General features: G+C 42.3%; 1 protein-coding gene across 1 annotated transcript in view; it reads right to left on the bottom strand.

The window, feature by feature from the left end:
• The window catches only part of TRPC5 (transient receptor potential cation channel subfamily C member 5), a 180,181-nt gene that overhangs the window by 30,531 nt on the left and 126,096 nt on the right, over positions 1 to 23,554 (bottom strand). The window contains exons 6-7 of the mRNA XM_025431527.3: positions 22,509 to 22,831; positions 8,536 to 8,731 (exon numbers count right to left, since the gene is read on the bottom strand). Coding sequence (XP_025287312.1) covers positions 8,536 to 8,731; positions 22,509 to 22,831 — 519 coding nt within the window. The remainder of the gene's footprint in view (positions 1 to 8,535; positions 8,732 to 22,508; positions 22,832 to 23,554) is intronic.

A 23,554-nucleotide genomic window follows, 5' to 3' on the forward strand; every position in this document is an offset into this window, starting at 1 on the left:
TCATGAGATATCAAAGAATAGAAGGCAGAAAAGAATGAGACCAGCTCCTACACCCTGATTGCCTTCGATCAACACCAGACCGATCCTTACTGGCATACTACTTCCCTCCCAGAAATGAGATCTGAAAGCTATCCCCACTTTTCTGTTTATTCTGATTTGACCTTGAGGTCTCAGCCCTGTCTGCCTGTCCTAAATCAACCCCACCAATAACTTAATCAGAGAGGTACCGAGAGATGGGGTATAGCCAGACAAATGGAAATCTCTCTAGGTCTTTCAAGCAGAAAATTTCAAAAAGGGATTAGGATGTCAATGATGGAAAAGCTAAGGAGCCAAACGGGACAGTGAGACAACTCAGAGAGTTGTCAATTCAGCAACAACAGGAAGCTGCTCTTCTCCCTAGAGTTCGAGGGACAACTGGGAGGTGGTGAGTGGTGTTACCAGGGCGCAGAGACTGGGGCTATCTGGTGGGACCTAGAGCCAAGATGGGGATGCCTTGCAAAAATTAGGTCCAAGGAGGCTTGGGATGCCTGTGGTAGCTGGAGGTGAGTCCCATGGGAAATACAGCTGCTGCTTGGAAGTACCACAAAAAAGGGGGCTTGGGGTGCAGAAGAAATATATGAGCTTCTTCTTTCTTCTTATCTTTGGGTTGGTCAAACCTACCCAGAAGCCAAAGGGTGGCAGATGGTGGGGAATATAGTTCCCTTGATACAGAGCAGAGTAGGAAATGGACAGAGGATGGATCAGAGTCAGCAGATAAAAGCCTAATTATCATCCTTATTGTACAGAGAAGTCATATGAGGCAGAAAGAGGTCAAGTTGCCCCAAAGAACACTAAATGGCAGTCCAGATCTCAAATCCAGGCAGTCTGACTTCTACGCCCATTCTCTCTATAATCACTGTTATTATCTATTGTGATAATACTATTGCTATTTTACTCATGTCTGACTTCTCCCTCTGAACTAGACTTTAAGCCCCCTAAACCCATTAACTGTGTCTTTACCTTCATATCACTTACAGCACCAAGCCCTCGTGTATTTCTCAGAACCTACCAGGAAATGTAGGTTGTTCACTGATAGGGGATTACTAGCAGGTTTGCATAGGTCCCACGTTACCCAAAGTGGAGGCACTATTAAAATGTCCTCCGTGGTTCTGAATGTTTGCTTTCTTGTTAGTGAGATGTAGTAATCCCAGATGGGATTCCAGGGAGTGGTTTGGCAGTAGGGAAAAGCACAAGCTACAATGAGAAAAATTAATATCTAGATTGCTTGAGGGTATCCCAAAGGAAAGAGACAGTTATTAAAATTTGAAATGGCTCTGCTCCAATATCATAACATTTCTATAGGTTGAATCAAGACGCTCCTTCACCTGGAAAGAGGCTCTACTCTTCCTTAGACTTATAGCTTCCATAGTTCAGATTGCTTTAGGGGACTGAAAGCTGGCAAGGTTTATGTTTTCTTCTGTTTTCTGATGAAGCCATTCTTGAGAGGTAAAAGAGGGATACAGGTGTGTTGATAAAGTGTTTGAGGTTCCTATGCTAATGGAACCTTTAGTTATTGGAACTGGTAGGACAAGGAGATTGGTGGTTCAGAATTGTGATGTAGCTAGGGAAGGAGAAAAGGTGTGCTGGGGACTTAGCAGTGAAAGTGCAGTCCAGGTGCTTCCTGGTCTCAAGGTCTGTGTGATAGGGTAGCAGTTCAAGAATGCTGGGGTCAGACTACCTCAATTCAAATCCCGGATCTACCACTCTTTAGCATATGATATTATCCATATCCTGGGGATAATACAGTATTATAATATAGTGCACTATCCTTATTTTTCTCCTACCTCTCTGGTTGTTCTTAATCTCCTTGGGCGATCTGTCCTGTCTTTCCAACCTCTATGCATTAGAATGCCTCACTTTTGGACCTCTTCTCTTTTGTATCCATACTCACTCCCTTAGTGATCTCACCAAATCCCATGGCTTTCAATACCATGCACATGCTAGTGACTCCCAAATCTCTGTCTGCAGCTTGGACCTCTCTGCTAGACCTGTAGACCACTGCCTACCTGACATCTCCATTCAGATGTCTAACAGGCATTTCCAACTCCGTATGTCTAAAACTTAATTCTGGATCTCTGTCCTCCATGTTAAGCCTCCTCCTTTACCACACTTCTGCCTCACAGTAAGGGAACACTCCACCCTGCCAGTTACTCAGGCCCAGAGTCTTGGTGTCATCCTGGACTCCTCTCTTTTGCTCGTACTCCACATCTGATCCATCAGAATTGGATGTAGCTTTGAAATATACCTAGAATCTGACCATTTTTCATCGTGCCCATCATGACCACGCTATTCTAAGCCACGATCAGCTCTTATTTTTGGTTAATGCAATGATCTCATAACTGGTCTTGGCTGGTGCAACAATTCTGTCTTTTCTCAATCAGCATACTCTTTTTTTAAAAAAAGATTTTATTTCTTTATTTGAGACAGAGAGAGCACGAACAGGGGGAGGGACAGAAGGAGAGGAAGAAGCAGGCTCCCTGTTGAGCAAGGAGCCCAACATGGGACTCGATTCCCAGAACCCTGGGATCAGGACCTGAGCCAAAGGCAGATACCCAGGTGCCCCTCAATCAGCATATTCTTATTAAAGTGCAAGTCAGATCATGTACCTCCAAGACCCTCGCATGGCTCCCAATTTCACTCAGAGTAGAGACCAAAGTCTTTACAAAGGTCTCTCAGGCCTGACACAACCTCTTATTGACCCTCATTACCTTTCTGACATCATCTCCTACTTCTCTCTGATTTGTGTACTCCACTCCACTCACAGTGGCCTTCCTGAGGCTGAAATCAGAGTGTCGGTGTGGCTTAGCTCTTATCTAGAGGATCTGGAGAAGAATATGCTTCCAAGTTCATTTATGTTGTTGATGGAATTCATTTCCTCGTGGTTGTAGGACTGAGGTCCCCACTTCCTTACAGGCTGTCAGCTGGGGGCTGTGCTCATTTCCTAGAGACCACCTGAATTTCTTACCACATGCTTCCCTCCATCATCAAGCAATGGCACAGCAAATCCACCTCATGCTTTGAATCTCTGACTTCTTTTGTTACCAGCTGGAGAAAATTCTACTTTTAAAGGACTGGCATGATTAGATTAGGCCTATCTGGATAATCTCCCTGATTAGTGACCTTAATTACGTAAGTAAAACTCTCCTGCCATGTATGCAACATAATCACAATTGTGCCATCTCATCATCTTCACGGTCCTGACGATTAGGGCAGGAAATCTTAGGGGAGCATTTTAGTGTTCTGCCTACCACGATGACTATGACATTCAGACTGTTTAAGAAACCGACCCATCAGAGTGTATGCCAGCGACAGCACTGGAACAGAGGCATGGAAAATACCTGCTATTCCAGGCATCAACTTTCACCTGCTGGATTGTGAAGTCATCCATGGGCATCCCAGAAGGAACAGCTGGAGTGGCAGCTATTTACCAACTGGTATGGAGATATTTCAATTTCAGTCTTCACAACTAGGTGCCATACCAGTGTTTAGCAGTTGGTTATCTGCCTGGCTAGTGGGTTACAAATCATAGTGTGGTGTGTGAGTTGTTGACTTCTCTGTGCTTTGGAAATCTGAGATTGTCTCTGAGTGATTGGGTGTGGGCAGGAAGACCACTTGCCCCCCTTGGAACTCCTGGGTATGCAGTGGCCCCTTCCAGCCTTGTTTACTGTCTTTGCAGTGCTGGGATTGTTTTGATGAATGTCTTCATGGGCATAACTGTCTTTTGCAGTTGGAGAGTTCATCCATTATCTGAGCCTCCAAATGCTGCCACCCCAAGGGAGATAATCAATTCTATGTATTTGGGCTCTCCCCAAGTCTTGCAGCAGATGTGGCTCAGTGAGGCAAGTGCTATTTACTTAATCTCAACTTTATAGTGAACACTCCTCAGAAGCCAGAGAAGCTGAGGGTTCTTAGTAACTTGCCAAACGAGGCTATATCACACAGATCATTAGAAGTTTCATGTTTTGTGAGGATCAGTCTCAGGCAAAAGAGATGCCCCTTGTAGGTGAGTTGGAGGTAGGAATAGGGCCTAAGGTAAGTGGGTTTTTGTGGAGCTGGTCTGTCCCTCCCACCTACTGTTTTCATAAAGGTGAATTTGATTAAAATGGTATCAAGGGCAGCTTCACTTGATGGAACTAGACATACATATGAGGAACAGCAGCAACAAGGTGGATGTGTTGGAAGAAGTGTCACAGAGAGAAATAAGCAGCTTGGGAGAGATAGAAGGATAAAGGAAGAAGAGTAAATCAATGCTAATCACAAACAATATTAATATAAAATATGGCCAGCTTCACTAGATGATGCTGGCTGGGACCACAGAGCACAGGCCTGGAGTGATCCTTGCTTCCCCATATCTTAAAACTGACTATCTGTGACTGCAGTGGTGCTTCCTCTGGCACAGAAATATGAATTTCTCGAGAGCCACATATCTACTCCACCAGCAGCTCTGCATCCTGCACAGAGCATCGAGAAAGAGGTTGACCCTTCAAGGGATCCTATTACCTGCTGTTCCTGAGCTCTGTCCTAGAATATACACTTAAACACATCCCCAGTAAAGCTTGTCAACAACTGAGTCTCCACTTAGACTGAGTCAGCCTGTTGTTACCTTTTGAAGTAGGAGAGATTTGTCTTCAGTGGCTTCCCTTGCTATAGCATTTCCTCCTGATATATCAGGGCCTTCTAAAAACTGCATTGACTACTGAAGTGGAGATGTTGCAAGTGGAATAAAATCTACTTGCTGGTTTTTACTGTTTTTAATCCAGATATTATTGGAATCAGATTGCCCAATATCAGGATCTCACTGGATCCAGTTCCAAATGATAAAGACACATTACCAGAAGATCCCAAAGTAGGAGATGGCATTCAGAGTGGTTGGCCATGAGTCCATAGGTATGGGATGGTGTAGACCCTATTCAGGCCATATTCCAGCAAACCCTCACCTCTCCACCCCCAAGCTTTTTCTTCAAGCTAAGGTGTTTTCTTCGGGTACAACAGTAGGTGGCATTAAAACACAACTTGCTACCAGTGGGTGGTGACAAGAGAGCAGGAGTTGACTATTTCCACCCTTCCTAGCAAAATGTCACTGAGCTCAGTGGGAGACACCACAGCCCTGTATTAGGTGACAAGAAAATCTATTTCTTTTCCACTGCCATTAGGGGCAATCAGCTGCAAGACACCCAGGGAGAAAATGACAAGTGCCTCGGCATGAATATTGCCATCTTTGGCAGGGTAAGGAAATGCTAGGCATAGGAGTGGAAAAATAACCCCCTGGGATTTTAGGCCTGTCCCCTTTATACAGACAGACTTGTAGTAAGCATAGATCATTCCAGAGTTCTTGGTCTGGTTGGGTTTGAACTATTAAGAGAGAGAGAAAAGTATAAAATTGAATGATATTCCATTTCAAAAGCAGCAGATGGACAGCATTTCAGAGCTAGAAGGGGCCTTGTGAGCTTGGCCTCTTCATCTAGACACCCAGACTCACAGGATGTCAGAGCTGACAGGGATTTTAAAGATCACTGTATCAGACATACAAATGGCCAACAGGTGCATGAAAAATTGCTCAGCATAGGTAATCATGAGGGAAATGGAAGTCAAAACCAGCATGAGCTATCATGTCACAGCTGTTAGAATGGCTATTATCAAAAAGATAAGAGGTAGCAATTGTAGTGCAAATGTGAAGAAAAGGAAGCTAAGGTGCACTATTGGTGGGAATGGAAATTGGTGCAGCTGCTATGGAAAACAGTATGGAGGGTCCTCAAAACAATTAAAAATAGAAGTGCCATGAAGGATGCTTCAGCAATCCTACTTTTGGGTGTATATCCAAAGAAGATGCAACTACTATCTTGAAAAAAATATCTGCACTCCCATGCCCACTGTGGCATTGTTCAGAATAGACCAGACATAGAAACAACCTAACTGTCCCTTGACAGACAAATGGATAAAGAAAATATGGTATATATATGGACAACAGAATATTATTCAGCCATGAGAAAGAAGGTTTTCCTGGATGGATGAAAATGGAGGGTATTATGCTAAGACAAATAAGTCGGGCAGAAGAAGACCAATATTGGCTGATCTCAGTTACATGTGGAATCAAAAAGGCAAACTCAGAGAGACAGAGAGTAGAATGGTAGCTGCCACGAGCTCAGAGTTGGGGGAAATGGGGAATGTTGGTCAAAGGGTACAAATTTACAGTTAGAAGTTGAGTAAGTTCTAGGAACATAAGGCCCAGCATGGTGACTCTAGTTAACAGTGTTAACAGTGTTATAGCATATACTTGAAAGTTGCTATCTTAAATGTTCTGACCAAAAAAAAAAAGGTCATTTATGTGAGGTGATGGATGTGTTAACTAACCTTATTATGATAAACATTTTGCAATATATATGTGTATCAAATCATCACATTGTACACCTTAAGCTTATTGAATGCTATATGTCAATTATATCTCAATAAAGACCATTTTAACCCTCTTACTTTTTGGAAGAAAATCAAGCCAACAAAGGGAAAGTAAGTTACTCAAGATCACAGTTATAAATGACAGGACTAGAACTAGAGTCCCTAATATATTTTTTCACTATATGTCCCCCCGGAGGCACCTAAGACCTAACCCATCCTAATGGATATTTTTACGTTCTAATTTCTTTAAACTGTCCAGTGAGAGAAATTCTACAAACCTACCTAGGGGAATATATTTCATTGCTATCTATGGTTAGGAAATTTTTCCAAATAGAAAGCTCAAAAGCCTCCTGCTGCAACATAAACCCATTCCGCTTTGGTCCTCGTCCTTAATCGAAATGGATCACAGATGGTCACTATCACCAGTAATATTTATGAAATATGGACAATATGTGGGTATATATATATGTATGTAAAAATATGTGTGTATATTTATGTATATATTTATATGTATGTACGTATGTATGTATGTATTTATTCATGAGAAACTCAGAGAGAGAGAGAGAGGGGGGCAGAGACAGATACAGGCAAAGGGAGAAGCAGGATCCCCCCAGGGAGCTGATGTGGACTCGATCCCAGACCCCGGGATCACGTCCTGAGCCAAAGGCAGATAGATGCTCAACCATTGAGCCACTCAGGCGTCCCAGTATACTTATATTCATATAACTAATAACTTAAGCTGTTTTTCTGTAAGCTAAATGATTCCTCAGTGGTAGATCAAATCTGAGAAATAGCATCTATGAAGGAAGACAAGAGTCGGGTCTTTTTTTTTTTTTTTTTTTTTTTTTTTTTTTTTTTTAATTTTTATTTATTTATGATAGTCACAGAGAGAGAGAGAGAGAGAGGCAGAGACATAGGCAGAGGGAGAAGCAGGCTCCATGCACCGGGAGCCTGATGTGGGATTCGATCCTGGTCTCCAGGATCGCGCCCTGGGCCAAAGGCAGGCGCCAAACCGCTGCGCCACCCAGGGATCCCAAGAGTCGGGTCTTTTCATCTGTCTTCTGTGTTATATCAAAAACTTACAGCAACAGATAGACCCATGGAAGTGATCTAGCATCTTATTATGAACTAAACATCCAAATCCACTGATACCCAACTAAACAGGAACTCAGATAGAGTTCAGATAGTCAAAACTCCTAATACTCCATTTTAAAATATGATAGGTAGGTCATAAGAAAATAAGCTAAGAGTAGATATTTATTTTGGCATCAAAAACCAGAGCAGGGCCTGGACCATTCTCATATCCTATACCTTTACCATTTCTCATTTATTGCTGATCCCAATTGTAGCATGATGGTCAAGAAAAGATTCAGTGATTGACTCTACTTAAGCATGTCTCACAATGGAGTGCAATTTCTCATATATCCTTTCTTTAAAAAAATTATTTATTTATTTATTTATTTATTTATTTATTTATTTATTTATTTATTTATGAGAGGCAGAGACATAGGCAGAGGGAAAAGCAGACTCATGCAGGGAGCCCGGTGTGGGACTCGATCCTGGAACTCCAGGATTACACCCTGAGCCGAAGGCAGACACTTAACCACTGAGCCACCCAGGTGTCCCTCATATATCCTTGATGAAAAAATAGTCACTCTCTGAAAAGTTGTCTTTGGCAATGGAATGCTCAGTTTTGTGAAGGACATGTTTGCAGTGAAGAAGGAGATAAGACCCTCCTTACCTAGAGAACCACTCAATCCACCCTGGAGATTAGTGGAGTGACACGTTATAGCCAAACTGTGCTCACACCTTCCGAATTCTTTCTAAGGCAAGAAAGTGGACTCATAGTTTTAAACATATTATTTAACAGGCTACCAGAAAGTCTTATTAACTAAAACCTCCTCTTCAAGATTACTGAGATTCAGTGGACTAAGAGTGCAAACCAAGTTGCCTTTGAAAGAAATAATTCACTCTAACAACTGGGAAAGCTAATGTAAAATACTCCATGCAAACACACTGCTTCATTGAGCTTCCAGTGGGCTCCAGGCCAATGTGACCACTCCTGAAGTCAAGTAATCACCCTTGTAAAGCAAAGCTACTCACGGCAATAAGCTGGTAGGAGTTGTTCATCATGGCAATCAGCATGTTCAGCAGCACTACTAGGGAGATGACGTTGTATGTCCCAAACATGGTAGCTCCCACAAACTCTGTGAACTCGTGTCTGGCCTTCACATTGGTAACATAGAGATTTAAAAGGCCGAATACAGACCAGAAGAGTGACTGGAGGGTTTCAAAGAGCCTGAAAGAGGTCAACGAACAGGTTAGTTAGTTCTTTAGGAAAGGTAAGGAAAAGAGAAAATGTGAATGGATCTGCTTAAATAAGGGGCCTGTCAGATTTCCATCCCAACAGGGAGACTGGTGATGTCACATATTTTGGTCTCTTTCCCTACCCAGCCCAATCAAGTGGGTTAATTTGTTTGTTGCTGCTTCTGTATCTTAGGCTTTTCTCTTCCACCTGGAATACCTTCCTTCTCTTCTTTGTCTACAGAAAGCCTATACTTTTCTAAGACTTATTTGAAGGGCTCCTTCCTTTGCCAAACTTTCTCTTTCATCTTGAGACCATATGATTTATCACCTTTCTAATTACATAAAGGCAGTAAATGAGTAGTTAAGAATATGGTGCTTGGGTTAGATTGTTCTAGGTTAAGATCTCAACTCTGTCATTTGCTAGCTGAGTGAATGTGAACAAGTTACATTTCTGATACTTCTTTTGTGGTTCTGACAGGGCCCAGCATGGTGCTAAGCTCAGTGGGTGAGTTTAGGGATCCTTGAATTAACATGTTGTGTAGATTATTTTAAATGATATGTTAACTAACAATTACTGAGAACTTACCATATATAAACATGTTAATCACTTTTCCATACATGATCATTATTATTCTTGTAAAACCTTTATTGTTACAGCCGAGGAAGCAAAGATTCAGAGGTCACTCAGCTCTAAGTGCTGAGCCAGAATTCAAATACAATTCCAGGGCAACCCTGGTGGCGTAGCAGTTTAGCACCGCCTGCAGCCCGGGGTTTGATCCTGGGGACCCTGGATCGAGTCCCACATCAGGCTCCCTGCTTGCTTCTCCCTCTGCCTGTGCCTCTGCCTCTCTCTCTCTCTGTGTGTGTGTCTCTATGAATAAATAAATAAAATCATTTAAAAAAAACAAATACAATTCCACCTCACCTCCTCAGACCACTGCATTATTTTATTAGACTGCTCCATAAATTATGTTTCCTCTCCTAGTCTCCAAATATGCAATTTTGCAATGATAAGTTTTCAGTGTCTAGGGTTTCTTTGGCCTTATGTTCAGAAATCTGTGTAGGTAGCAATAAAAGGCAGCCAGCTCTGGGTGGCAGAAATCAACTATTTCTCAAGCACATGGATGAGGGGCAGAACATAAGAAATGCTACTTTAAGATTAGATGCCCCTTTTCAATTGCTCAAAATACGTTCTTTTTATTTTTTAAAGATTTATTTATGTATATATTTTTAGAGAAAGAGTGAGCAGGGGGAGGGACAGAGGGAGAGAGAGAGAGAGAGAGAAAGGGAGAAAAGCAGACTCTCTGCTGAGTGCAGAGCCCAATGTGGGGCTCAATCTCATGACTCTGGGATCATGACCTGAGCCAAAATCAAGAGTGGGATGCCCAACTGAATGAGCCTCGTAGGCACATCCAAAATATGTTGTTTTTAGTGCAATATATATTATATATAAAGTTTTTTTTATCTATTTACTCATAAGAGACACAGAGAGGCAGAGACATAGGCAGAGGGAGAAGCAGGTTCCCTGCGGGGAGCCTGATGCAGGACTCGATCCTGGGACCTCGGGATCATGCCCTGAGCCCAGAGCAGATGCTCAACTGCTGAGCCACCCAGGTGCCCCTAAAGTGCAATATATTTTGAGAGGTTTAGGGATTTGTTCTTGGCTTCATTTAGGGGGTATGTGGGGTAATGTTTTAAAGCTTCCCTCTCTCTGGGATTGGTCTTCCCCCAGACCTTTGAATGACTGTCTCCTTAACATCACTGCAGTCTCAGCTCAAATCTCACTTCCTCAGAGAAGCTTTCCTCAGTCACTCTACCAAAAGTGGCTCCACCAATTTTCTTTTACCTTATTGTCTCATTTAATTTTCTTTGTAGCATTTAAAACTCCCTAAAATTATATGAAGTAATTTTTTTGTTTAAATATTCATTTTCTGTCCATCCCCACTAGTATGTAAGCTCTATGAGGGCAGGGACATACAGCTACTATGTACCTGGTACATGATAACTACTCAATAATACTTGTTGAATAAATGAATGAATATGTATTAACTATTATTGTTATCAATGGATTCAGGTCTAGAAGACTCCAGTCCCATTGACACAACCAGTAGGCTGCACAGTGGGGTCAGTCATTTTGATGAAGGTTGTGTTCTGTCTGCACTGGCCTGACTCTCACAGCGCCCCCTTCAAGGCTGCCTAGGCAACATGCACATGGCTCTTCTCTCAACATCATAGGTAACTTCCATGATTTTTCCAGCAACACATTGCTTGTGAGCTAGCCTAGAAGGAAGAAATTTGCTTTTCGTGTGATGAAAATAAGTACTGGTTGGTGAAGCATTTGAGAATCAAAAGTCAGATGAGAGCCTGGAGTTCAGAGGCCAGGGCACAAGAACCAGAATATGGCAAGTCAGACTTAACACAGGATCTGAATTTCCAGGAGAGTCTTTTTTTTTCTATTTATTTATTCATGAGAGACACAGAGAGAGGCAGAGACATAGGCAAAGGGAGAGAGAGAAGCAGGCTCCCCTCAGGGAGCCCGATGTGGGATTCGATCCCTGAACTCCAGGATCACACCCTGAGCCAAAGGCAGAGCTTAACCACTGAGCCATCCAGGTGTCTCTCCAGGAGAGTCTAAAAGTCAGGGCCAGGCAATACAGTGCATTACAGAGCCAGGAAGAAGGTCAAAACTGGGAGAGATATGGTGCTCAGGAGTCTGCTTCTACCAAGAGGGCACAACCAGGGCATGGTAGTGTACACTTAAAATCAGGGCAGGTGGGAGGCCAATAGTGGCACAAGCAGCTAGGCAATAGCTGAAGAGCAGAAGCCAAGGCGAGTGTGGTTCAGAAAAACAGAAAGGAGCTGCAGCAAATAGGAATGGAATGACCTCGAATATAGAAAACATTCAGTAAGGATTTGTTCATTGCATGACAGATAACAAGGCCACAAACCAGGACAAGTGATATGTTGGCAAGGTCTCCCTTCATTGGTTGTTTTTCCAGAATCGAGGATGTTACACTCCTCCACCCCCATCCTCATAAATAATGAAAATTGCAACGGTTAATGCTTGAGTGTAGAGCTTACTACTACTAGCTGTTCCAATGACTTATAGAAAGATTCCCTAAAAGTGAAAGTCTAGGCATTTAAAATCTTCCCTCAACTGTGGTGATATTCTAGTCCGGGAGATCCTATATGTATAATTGTACAAGAGAGGGGGACAAAAGGTGGAAAGATTGCTCCTCAGTTTTCATAACTCATACTGAGAATGCCTTCAATATAGCACACAAAATGTCAGAATATGGCCTGGCCACTAGGAGAAGCTGGCTTGTTGAAAGGCACACCCAGGTTAAATGGGTGACTGACATATGGGGTAGATAAGAGCATTCTAGTAATACATCAGTAGGAAGCCCTGTGGCTTCTAGGCTCAGCTGAATTTACAGGGAAAGGGCCGCTCTCTAGAGCATTATAGACCTGGTGGCCAGGTCCATAATAAAATCATCACAGATCACAGGGATGGAAAGGGATGTTGACCAAACCCCAGAATCCTAATGCCAAAAGAATATCTTTTTAGTTTTAAAGGATATGATTTTAAAGAAAATAATCCATTTTTTATTTAGCAGAGAGTAAACAAACATAGGGAACTTGCTAGCTCAAGAAGGGGCACAAAGTGAGGCTACAAAGATTGAAGAAGACTTGATATTAAATATATGAAAGACAAATCTGTCCCAGCTGGTTAAGGGGAAAACTTGAGCATGTTGAGAGCCATTCACAAATAGATCACAAAGCTAAGAGGGGCACAGTGGAACAAAGATAGGAACTATAGTCCTCTGGACACCTTCTGAAAGTCTCACCTATGAGATAAAGAGTTCATCTTATAAAGGTAGAAGGACTATGGAGAGGGCTTACCCCTCTGGACTTAATTCAGACAAGTGAAGAATTGGAGTGTAAACTGGAATAGAAAGGCTCATCGGGTAAAAGCAGTAATGTCATCCTGTATTTCGCAGGGCCATTCTGCAGTTTCCTGGACTTGCAATTTCTTATTCCATCACGCATTTCATAAGCTTCTAACTCTGGGTGGAATGCTCCTGCCATGCTCTCAACTTCTAACCTCCACTTTCATCCCATCTCCTTCTCTGCCCACCTCTTGTTTATTCCTGCCCTGCCTCCTTCCCTAAAAGGTTGGGTTAGATGCTCCTCTTTTGTTCTCCCATAGCACCTTAGCCTGATTCTATAAACATATGTATCGCACTCTGAAACAGTAAAAGAGAGTGTCTAAGAGCCAACTTTAGACTCCTCCCCTTATTAACCATTTGACTTTGGAAAACTTAAATAGCCTTTAAACGTCAAGTTTCCTCATCTCTAAAATAGTTTATTGGAAGGATAAATACTAATTGCTAACATTTATTGTGTTCTTATTATGTGCCAGGCACTATGCTAAGTGCTTTGCATGTCCTGTAATGTTGGATTCTCAGAATAATCCTGTGAAATAGTTACACTTATTTTTTTTTTCAGATGAGAAACTAAAGCACCCAGTGGTCACACTGGGAGAGAGTGGCAAAAGCAGGATTTGCACAAGACTCTTCTCATCCTGGAGCCCACATGCTTAACTAACCACTTTTCTCTATTACATAAGATACTGCATATAATGCACTCGGCACAGTGTTTGGCATAAGCATTAAAAATGGCAGCTATTTTAATTATTTACTCATGTTCTTCATTAGACAATGAACCTCTAAAGGATAAGGATGCCATCTTAGTATCCTCATTGGCTGGCATGTAGCAGTTGCTGAATACATGTTCGTTGAATAAATCTGGTTTTTTAAAAATTTTATTTATTTATTCATGAGAGACAGAGAGAGAGAGAGAGAGAGAGAGGCAGAGACACAGGCAGAGGGAGAAGCAGGCTCATGCAGGGAGCCTGACGTGGGACTCGATCCCAAACCCTGGGATCATGACCTGAGTCAAAGGCAGACGCTCAACCGCTGAGCCATCCAGGCATCCCTCATTGAATAAATCTGTTAAAGATGATGGGAGAAGCACACACCTAAGTAAAGTATAGATAATTGGTACCGTCCTGTGATAAGAGGAGCAGGAAGGCTATGCACTTAAAATAGGGGAAAAAAGCAGGAGACAATCAATAACAATCTTTAATAATCTGGCCAGAACATAAAGAACCTTTGATAGAGACTGAGTTTGTTGTATTCATGTAACTAAGCTTGGAAAATATAGGCTGAATGCTGGGTAGAGAAATCACCACTGATTAAGTGGGAATAGCCACAAACGAATGGAGTTAGTCTATAAGGAGGTCCCAAGTGACCTGCTAGGTCATGGCTCTGTCCAATATTTTTGCATGTATTCATGATGCTTGCAACTTTACACAACAAATTTTATGTAGCTTTATAAAACTGGTCTTATACCTACATCCCTGGATAAAAGCACAGCCTACAGGTTATATGTCTGCATTGAAATCCTGACTCTGACATTTACCATCTATGTGATTGGAGGCAGCCTGGGTAACTGCTTTGTACCCTAATGTCCCTATCTGTAAAATGGGTAATAATAATAATGCCTACCTCATAGCATGGTTGTGAGGATTAAATGATTTAATTCATGTATAGTTCATTTTGTCCTGGTGCCTAGACCTAACTCAGTAAATATTAGATACTTTTATGATTATTGTTAACCTTTACATTTCTTTTTTTTTAAGATTTTATTTATTCATGAGAGACACAGAGAGAGAGGCAGACACACAGGCAGAGGGAGAAGCAGGCTTCATGCAGGAAGCCCGGTGTGGGACTCGATCCCCGGTCTCCAGGATCACACCCCGGGCTGAAGGTGGCGCTAAACCACTGAGCCACCCGGGCTGCCCAACCTTTACATTTCTTTATTGTCTTTACAGATTGCCAACCATATGCAAATCTAGTTACATATTTGCAATCATAGTGTATATAATTTTTGTGTTTTTAAAATATTTTGTTTATTTATTCATGAGAGACATAGAGACATAGGGAGAGGGAGAAGCAGGTTCTTCGCAGGGAGCCCGATGTGGGACTTGATCCCCGGACCCAGGATCACACCCTGAACCAAAGGCAGATGCTCAACCACTGAGCCACCCAGGCATCCCTAATTTTTGTGTTTTTAAGAATTACACATTTCGGGTATGGTGCTTTTTGTGTCTATATAGAATATTTCCGTGTTATCATTTTGATAGCTGCCCAATATTCCACCCAGTGAATATCAAGCCCATCTGACATTTTTATCAATGCTTTGGATAAGAATAGATGGCAAGCTTCTAAGATTTTTCAGATGACACAAGACTGGGATGGATAGTTAATAGATGGGATGACAGGATCAAGATTCAGAAAGATTTCAACAGCATGAAGCAATGGGCTGGAACTAACGAGATGAAATTTAATAGGGATCAATGTAGAGCTTTGCTCTTGGGCCAAGTGCCCAAATTCAGGATGAGGGATGTAGGAGAAATGCCAAGGATTTTCTCTGACAGCAAGCTAAAAGTGGATCAGCAGAGTGACACTGTGCTAAATGCTTTGCATGTGTTGTAATATATGATTCTCAGATCTTCAGTATGGCCAGATACTTCAGCCATATGAGGGGGACAGTGCAGAAGTAAGTATTCTAGAATAGAGGACAGGGTGGGCATGTCGAACATCATTATGTCTTAGGCCTCTGTGGTAGGTGCAAGGCTTACTAAAGTGGAGGGATCTCTGTCTGGTGGGTGAAAGAGACAACAATGACTAACATACAACAAGTTATATTGTCATGGAGATGTGCTTAGAATGTCATGCAAACAAACACAGAGTTAGAATGGGTAGGAAGAGACTTAAAAGAGCAGATAATTTTTCAGCAGAGGCTTGAAAGATGGGTGAGAGTTTGCTAGGCTGGCCAGGTGGAGATGGGCATTCCAAGCAGGCAGAGGGAATGGTGTGGGATGTGTTAAGGCCCATAGGGCCAAGATGCTCTCCTGTAGTTGGGAAGAACAAGATGTTGCCTATGGGGAAGAGGAGTGAGAGGCTGGAGACGTCGGTCCAGCTTACCAACACCCTATGTGCTATGGTAAAGAAGCGGATTTTACACTGGAGATGATTCCAATATCTGGCAGGCATGAAGCTGGGTGGTAACAAGATGAGACTGGTATTTAGAAAGAAACTTCTGTGAGGCAGGTGGGAAATTTTTTCTGGCTGGTGTCCCTTAATAAGATGAGGAATTAAAGGGGAAATAGGTTTGGGATGGGGATATGTAGATAATGGAATTTAGTTGTGAACATTTTGTGTTTGAGAGGCCTGTGACACAGACATGTGCATTCAGGAGGCATCTGGAATCGAGAGCTGGAACCTCAGAAACAGACATAAGACACAAGTTAGCTTCTTGCCACTTCCACTATTTTCTCTCACAAGTCCCATGCCTGCAGAATGCTAATGCATTCCCAATTGCTTCTCTCAATAGTAAATGAAGGCCAGGTGTGCCCAGGGTAGAATACTAGACTTAAAACGTGCAATAGTACTGTCCTATGGTTGTCAGCAAGGACAATGGGGTCCTCCTGAACAGTGCACCTAGGAAAAATATCTTTTTTTTTTAAGCCAAAGAATAGCAACGGCATCTCTGGAGAATCGGAAGGAAAAGGATGACAATAAGCCAATGGCATAGTTTATGTCAGGTATGTAAATGAGCTTGCTTTTTCTTTCTCTTAAAAGTTGAGGTTTTCTGATATTCTGACCCAAAGGGGTGTGTTTTAGCAGGTCTTAATAAATGCCTCAGTTGAGGTATTTAAGAGAAAACATAAAGCTGAGTCAGACCTCTATGGGGGAGAAAAAAAATCAACACTTAGAGGAAAAGTTGAGGTAACAACTTTCTTTATTCCTGACACCCCAAGGTATAATTTTGTGTACACCAGGTGCCCATTCTTGTCAATTAATTGTCCCTGCTGGGCAAGTGATGGGAACAAAATGTTAGTTGGCAACAGAGGTGTTAATAATGACTATACAAACTTGCAGGAAGGCATTTCATAAACTTCTTCAGCAGAGTTTACATGAAAGGATAACTGGCAGGGGACCTGGCCTCCTGGAAAGTACCTCGTATTCAGGTGTTCAGTTCTGTTGAACACTTTGATGTGAACAAATGCAGTCTCCTGGTGCTCAAGCTACTACAGATTTTACTCTTTATCCTGAAAACAGGTTGATATGAATTCTGCCTCTAGAGTAATGCAGGAGAGGTAGCAGGGCCTAGTCAAGAGGCACTAGCAAGGTAACCAGTTGCCTGGTTGACTTAACCAAAAAACCCCAAGACCTTCTCATCAACCCATTTGGCCTCTTTTTCCTCTCACATGAGTCTTATTTCCTTTATTTCCAATATTTTTTCCTGAGTTCTGGGAAGAGAGGCAGGGAGTGGGACCTAGTGCAGGGGGTGGGTGCTGTAAAATGGGCAATCGAGTGAGCCAAAAATTTTCAAACTCTGTTCATTGGTACGTCATTCTGGCCAATACATTTTGTGTAATCTCTCCCTACATCATGGATTCACAGTGAAACATCTCTGAGAAGGCCTTCAGTGAAGAAATCTTTTAAAATTTGTCCTAGCATTTCCAAAAGTCGTTGGATCATAGATCCTGTCTTTATGTCTCTTAAACATCCCTGTGAACTGTGTTTATTTGTAACCCATTTTAGGAAATGCAGCTAGAAACAAATAATAGGGGTAGACTACCTAGCACTGGTTTTTCCCCCTCCTCTCTATTGGTACAACATGAGGATGAGCAGAAACTCTTTTTCCCCTAGCCTTTGTTATTGAACACATTTCTAGAATGTCTGAGTTCACTGAACTGCCTTCACTTATAGGGTTAAGGGGGAAAAATGTACCTTAGTTTAATGACTCAAACCCTCTCATGACCTTGGGGTCAGTGCTGTGAATACCAGGGATGAGTGGCACTATCCAGAATTAGAGGATTGAAATGGACAAGTTATAGGTCATTGAGTCTAGGGTAAGCCCAGGACCTCTCTTGGATTCTAACAAATTTCCTTTCCTGTGCTTATTTTCTTCTTGTTTGTTTCCCCTAATGGTGGTTTGTCAGAAAATAAAAGCCATTTTTGAGGCTTGAAGGTCCTAAAGTAGTAGATGTTGAGTTTACAAAGACAAGGTACAGGAATTCTATGTGGGGACACCTGGGTGGCTCAGCGGTTTAGCACCTGCCTTTGGCCCCAGGGCGTGATCCTGGAGTCCTGGGATTGAGTCCCACATCAGGCTCCCTGCGGGGAGCCTGCTTCTCCCTCTGCCTGTGTCTCTGCCTCTCTCTCTCTCCCTCTCTCATGAATAAATAAGTAAAATCTTAAAAAAAAAAACGGAATTCCATGTGTCTGAAGGCAGTGGACTAATGGACAGTCTCATGAGTTGTCTCCTTGGGTCCCAAGTGGGAAAAGGAGACATTTCTCATCAGTGCTAGATGCCCTTTGGCCCACTTGAAACCTTACATTAATCCCAGAAGGTGAACTGATTCTAATTTTGCCTTCAGCCTATCCCCTCTCTAGCTTACTCCTATGAAAGGGGGTGCAGTTTTCAATGGGAGGTGCTCACAGGCTTTTATTGTAAGCCCAGTCTATGCTCTACTTAGGGCTATGGCATGGAGAATTTGTCCCTATGAGCACTCCAACTTCTATTCCACACTGTGTGGACTCAGGCAATCTTACTGGTTCTTATGAAGCATGCCCAATTAACATTGCTTGAAGGGTGGATTTGCATACCTTCTGTCTTACAATACTAGGTAGGAGAGACACTCTTCAATCAGATATAATGTTCATCCCCACAATGCAATTGGATAAAACAGATGCAACCAACTTTACATAAAGGCTACTCAAACATACCAGTTTTCCTACAAACTTTTACCTTAATTCTATCGACTCTTTTGATTCTACCTCTAGTCTGTATTAGGATTTCTTTTTTTTAAAAGATTTTATTTATTTATTCATGAGAGACACAGAGAGAGAGGCAGAGACATAGCCCAAGATAGAAGCAGGCTCCCTGTGGGTGTCCCGATCCTGGGACACCAGGATCCTGACCTGAGCCAAAGGCAGATGCTCAACCATAGAGCCACCCAGGTGCCCTTCTAATAGGATTTCACTGATAGTTTTATAATACCAGGTAGGGGAAATTTTCCCCAGCCAGACTATAATATCCATTCCCATAAAAATGTTTAGGTAAAGGAGACAAAATATTTTTACATAAAGCCTGCTCAGGGATCCCTGGGTGGCGCAGCGGTTTGGCGCTTGCCTTTGGCACAGGGTGCGATCCTGGAGACCCGGGATCAAATCCCACATCGGGCTCCCGGTGCATGGAGCCTGCTTCTCCCTCTGCCTTTGTCTCTGCCTGCCTCTCTCTCTCTCTCTCTCTCTCTCTCTCTCTCTCTCTCTCTGTGACTATCATAAATAAATAAAAATTAAAAAAAATAAACCCTGCTCAAACATTCTACCTTTCATGATCGTGTCAACTCTTACATTTTTAGTTTATTATTTCTTTTTAAGTAAGCTCTACACCCAACATGGGGCCTGAGCTCATGACATTGAGATCAAGAGTCACGTGCTGTATCAACTGACCTAGCCAGGCATCCCTACCCTTTTATTTTTGTATTTTCTCAATCTAATTGTGGTCTGAATCAGGGCATCACCAATGGGTTTTGATACCACAGTTATGAGGATTTCTGTATTCATGAGTCCTGGCAAAGTCTCTTTTCCACCCTCTGGCCATTTTACCCACTCTTGTGCAGAAGGCATTGGGTCCCCAGACAGAGTTTGAGCCAAGGAACCCTGGCTTTTTTGTTAATCTTTAATTTCATTAATCTGCCCAAACACTGCCCCAAATGATTGCTGGTCAAGTTTCTCATCATAATTTTTGCCTGCTGGCTGTTTAAAGTTGTCCAAACTAGGATAAATAGAGTAGACTTGTTTGGGGCCCTTTAATGTTGGGGGACCAGCACGGGGTCCCTTTGGTCCTCCCAACCTTTGACAGTGCTGTATTAAAATCTTTACTTTAACCTGATCAATGTCTGTTTTATTAATCTCTTTTCTTAACAACCATCTAAAGATTTCCATTCTGTGGGATGAGTCCTGGGACTCCTCTGTTTCCTCTTTGTTTTGCTCCTTTCAAGATTAGCTTTATTCACCTTATTCCTTAATAACTGTTTAAAAGCTTCCACCTTTGTGGCCTCTTCCTATTCTATTGTTAATTAGCCTAATGTTTTCATTAATATCCATGAGAGAAAGCTGAGACTTCAAATTGGCAAAGGCTTCCCAGAGTGTTTTTTGGTTTTGGAGCAGTAAGGTTATATGGGGTGGGCTGTATGAAGGAGGCCCCCTAACCCCATGACCTGGGTAATGGGCATATTCAGCAGGCAAATATCTTAGTCATCTTAAAGCCAGTTCCATGTAGCTTGCATATGAAGCATGTCAGTGGTTTCCTCTGGGGTATTCCACTTGGCATTGATATGTGAAGTTGACAAGTCCCCCCGCCCAGGTTAAACAGACCCTACAGTGGCTTTTATCCAGTTAACTGGGTTGGTCATTCCCTTAGGAGTAACCTCCTGTGTATATGGATCACATATAGTCATCTGTGATTGTTCAGTCATGAGCCATGGGTCTTGTATTAACCCAATTATTACCATCCACTCCACAGTATTCAAGACCAGAGACACAGCTCCTAAATTAGTTATTCTCATAATCTGCTATAGTAATGGTTCTTCAGGAAGCTGATGACACTGATGCACAAAATGAAAACAATTCTTTTTACACTATACTCTCTGGTTTCAATAATTTCTTGATTTTGCCCTCCCTCACATTGACTACCTTCTTGGTGATCAGAGGTCTGAGAGGGACCTTCTGTTATCCCTGTACAATTTTTACCTTGGGGGGTGGCTTTGAGTCTAGTGGCCCAAATTCAGACTGACCCAAATCTGAGCTTGGTTTAGCATCAAGGCCCAACCCAGCACTTCCTTTTTACTTTCATTTTAGCTATTATGGATAATAACCAAGGGATTGTGTATTTAGCGTAGTTCTTATTATTTTGCATTTCCTTATATATCCAATGAGCTAACTCCTCAAGAGTTGGGTTTACTACTAAAGTGGTTCAGAATAAGGCTCCCCAAAGTATGCCATTTTGGCATGTGAATTGCTTTGAACTGAAGGCAATCAAGACCAGAGGGCTCAGGAGAAATTTTTGCCCCTCCTTTAACTACCTAGAAGAATTCAAATTGGAAAATTTTCTCCAAATGAGAGTTTTTACCAGAGACAAATTTTATTTAAGTGACCCATCTGTATGGCAGGGCAAACACCTAATTGCCAAACATCTGCTTTTCTTGTTCTGTGAATTACCCTTTGAAGCCCCAGGCCTATAGCCCATTCCTTAGCTCAGGTTGGCATATATATCTCATTTTACTTTTCTGTCTTTGAACCTTTCATATATGTGGGGTTCCCATACATATGAAATTAAATTTGATTTTCTCCTGTTAATCTGTCTCTTGTCAATTTAATTCTTAGACCAGCTGGAAGAACCTTTGAAGGGTAGAAGAAAAATATTCACCCCCAACACTACCATTTCTAAATTCCGTTGTTAATTTTTACTTTTAGTAATAGATCACAGTGCAGCTGCAGTTGCATACTGTGGGTAGCCACCCAGGGATCAAAGGTTCATCATCCCCTGCCCTCCTCTCCTTTCTCTTCCTAAACCACAAGTTTCCATGAGTCAGGGCTCTTTCAGCAAATTCCATTTTTCTGATGCCAACTAACGGCTTCTGAACCCAACATGTAGATATGGGGAGGATTTTCCCCAACACCACCAATTCTCCAACACCAGCTGGGTGTCCTGTAATTCAACCCAATTCTGACACTACAGGGAGATAGTGTTAGATTCTGTGGATTAAGGGCTCTGTCCCCAGAAGACTACTCCCTTTCCCCCACTTAAGATGTCAGTCGAAAGTTCAGGTTGTTACCTGTTCTGACTGATGGGTTATAGATCAGGGCTTCCCACAACCTTCTATTTGGGTTAAATTAATTTCCTAGAGTAGCTTACAGAACTCAGAGAAACATTTCACTTACTAGATTATTGGTTTATCATAAAAGGCTATAACTCAGGAACAGCCATATGGAAGAGATGCATAGAACAAAGTACGGAGGAAAGGTGCAGATCTTCCATGCTTTCTCCAGGCTCACCATTGTCCCCAAATCTCCATGTGTTCATCATTCTGGAAGCTCTCCAAAACCTATCCTTTTGGATTTATGTGGAAGCTTCATTGCATAGTCATGATTGATTAGACCCATTGGCCACTGGAGATTAAACTTAATGTTCAGCTCCTCTCCTCTCCCTGGTGGTTGAGGATTGGGACTGAATGTTTCAACCTTTCAGTCACATGGTTGATTCCCCTGGCAACCAGCCTCCATCCTTAGGTGGGGGCCCAAAAGTCACCTCCTTAACACAGCAAAAGACACCTTCCCACAAATTCCTCTAAAAATATGAGAAGCTACCAAAACCATTCAGAATTAACTCTATAGATGAGTTCCTGGGAGCCCATTTGTGTGCTTGTCTCTTTCCTCCCTCACCTAATTGTTTCCTCTCTTAGTCTTCTATACTGAGCGAAGGACCTCCCTCCACTTCAGACCCTTTGGGTTGATCCATAAGTGAGTTTTGTGGGCACTGCCAAGAAACAGTGACGAAGTTGTGGATTAAAATAGAGCAAAGAAAGAGAAAGCAGAAAAAGGCAAAAGAGAGAGAGGGGGTCTTACGTGGAGAAGGCATTATTCTGTTTCTCACATCGGATTCCCTTGCAGTTGTTTGGCTCATCGATTGCTCTGGTCTCATAATAAAAGTATAGCTGGTTCAATCCGTTGGCAAAAGCTAGCAGTACCAGGCAGTAGATAAAGAGGAATTTGAGGATATCGAGCAGCATGCGCCCCAAAGAGATCTGCAGAGGCCCTAAGTGGGAGTTGGCTGTGAACAGGGATATGAGGCGCAACGAACTTAAAATGTTGGATATTGCAAAGAGTGCTTCTGCAATCAGAGTCGGGTGCCACATTTCCCATTCTTCCCTTGGACGAGAACCATTATACTGAAAGAAATAAGTGCACAAGATGAGAGGTACAGTGGGCATTCATAAAACTTTTTGCTTTTTTCTCCTAATACCCAAATAAAGCCACCAAAGTAAGCATCAAGCATGCATTTATACAACAGGCCCTGCGTATGGCACTATTTGTCTCCCCTCCCCATCCAATCGATATATGATGCTAATAACTCTTTTCCTCCCACTCACATCCAAATATATTCCCTGCATAAACACAGAGAAAAATGAATTTTGGAGCAATAATATGGAGCAACCACCTGTGGTTTATCAACAGACATTTTCTGTGAGTTTACCAGATTGTTCGGGAGTGTCACTGGAATAGAGCCATTGGTATACCCAAGGTAGTGGGGGCAAATTACTCTGGTTCCTAATGAGATTTCAAATCATATTTACCTCTCCAAACCCCCATTTTCTTCAGAGCATCACAGGCAACTTGTAGTTTCTGAATGATAAAGGATAGGTTCGGCCACCTCAGTGCGCAATGTTTATCCTGACTTCCTCGCTGACTTGCAGTTTGGGGCTGCTAGAGCAACCTTAGAGGGTCATTCAGTTTTCTGCTGAATTTTAGCAGTCTGCAATGTATTTTATATTATTACAGATAGTATGTCAACCTTCCAGGTAGTGAATTTAGTACTGCTCCACATGGTGGTGTACGCATATATTTATAATTCCTTTGACAGCCCTACAAGTTCAAATGTCCTTCTAGTACAA

This window comes from Canis lupus, chromosome X (assembly GCF_003254725.2).
Source record: "Canis lupus dingo isolate Sandy chromosome X, ASM325472v2, whole genome shotgun sequence".
Taxonomy (NCBI): domain Eukaryota; kingdom Metazoa; phylum Chordata; class Mammalia; order Carnivora; family Canidae; genus Canis; species Canis lupus.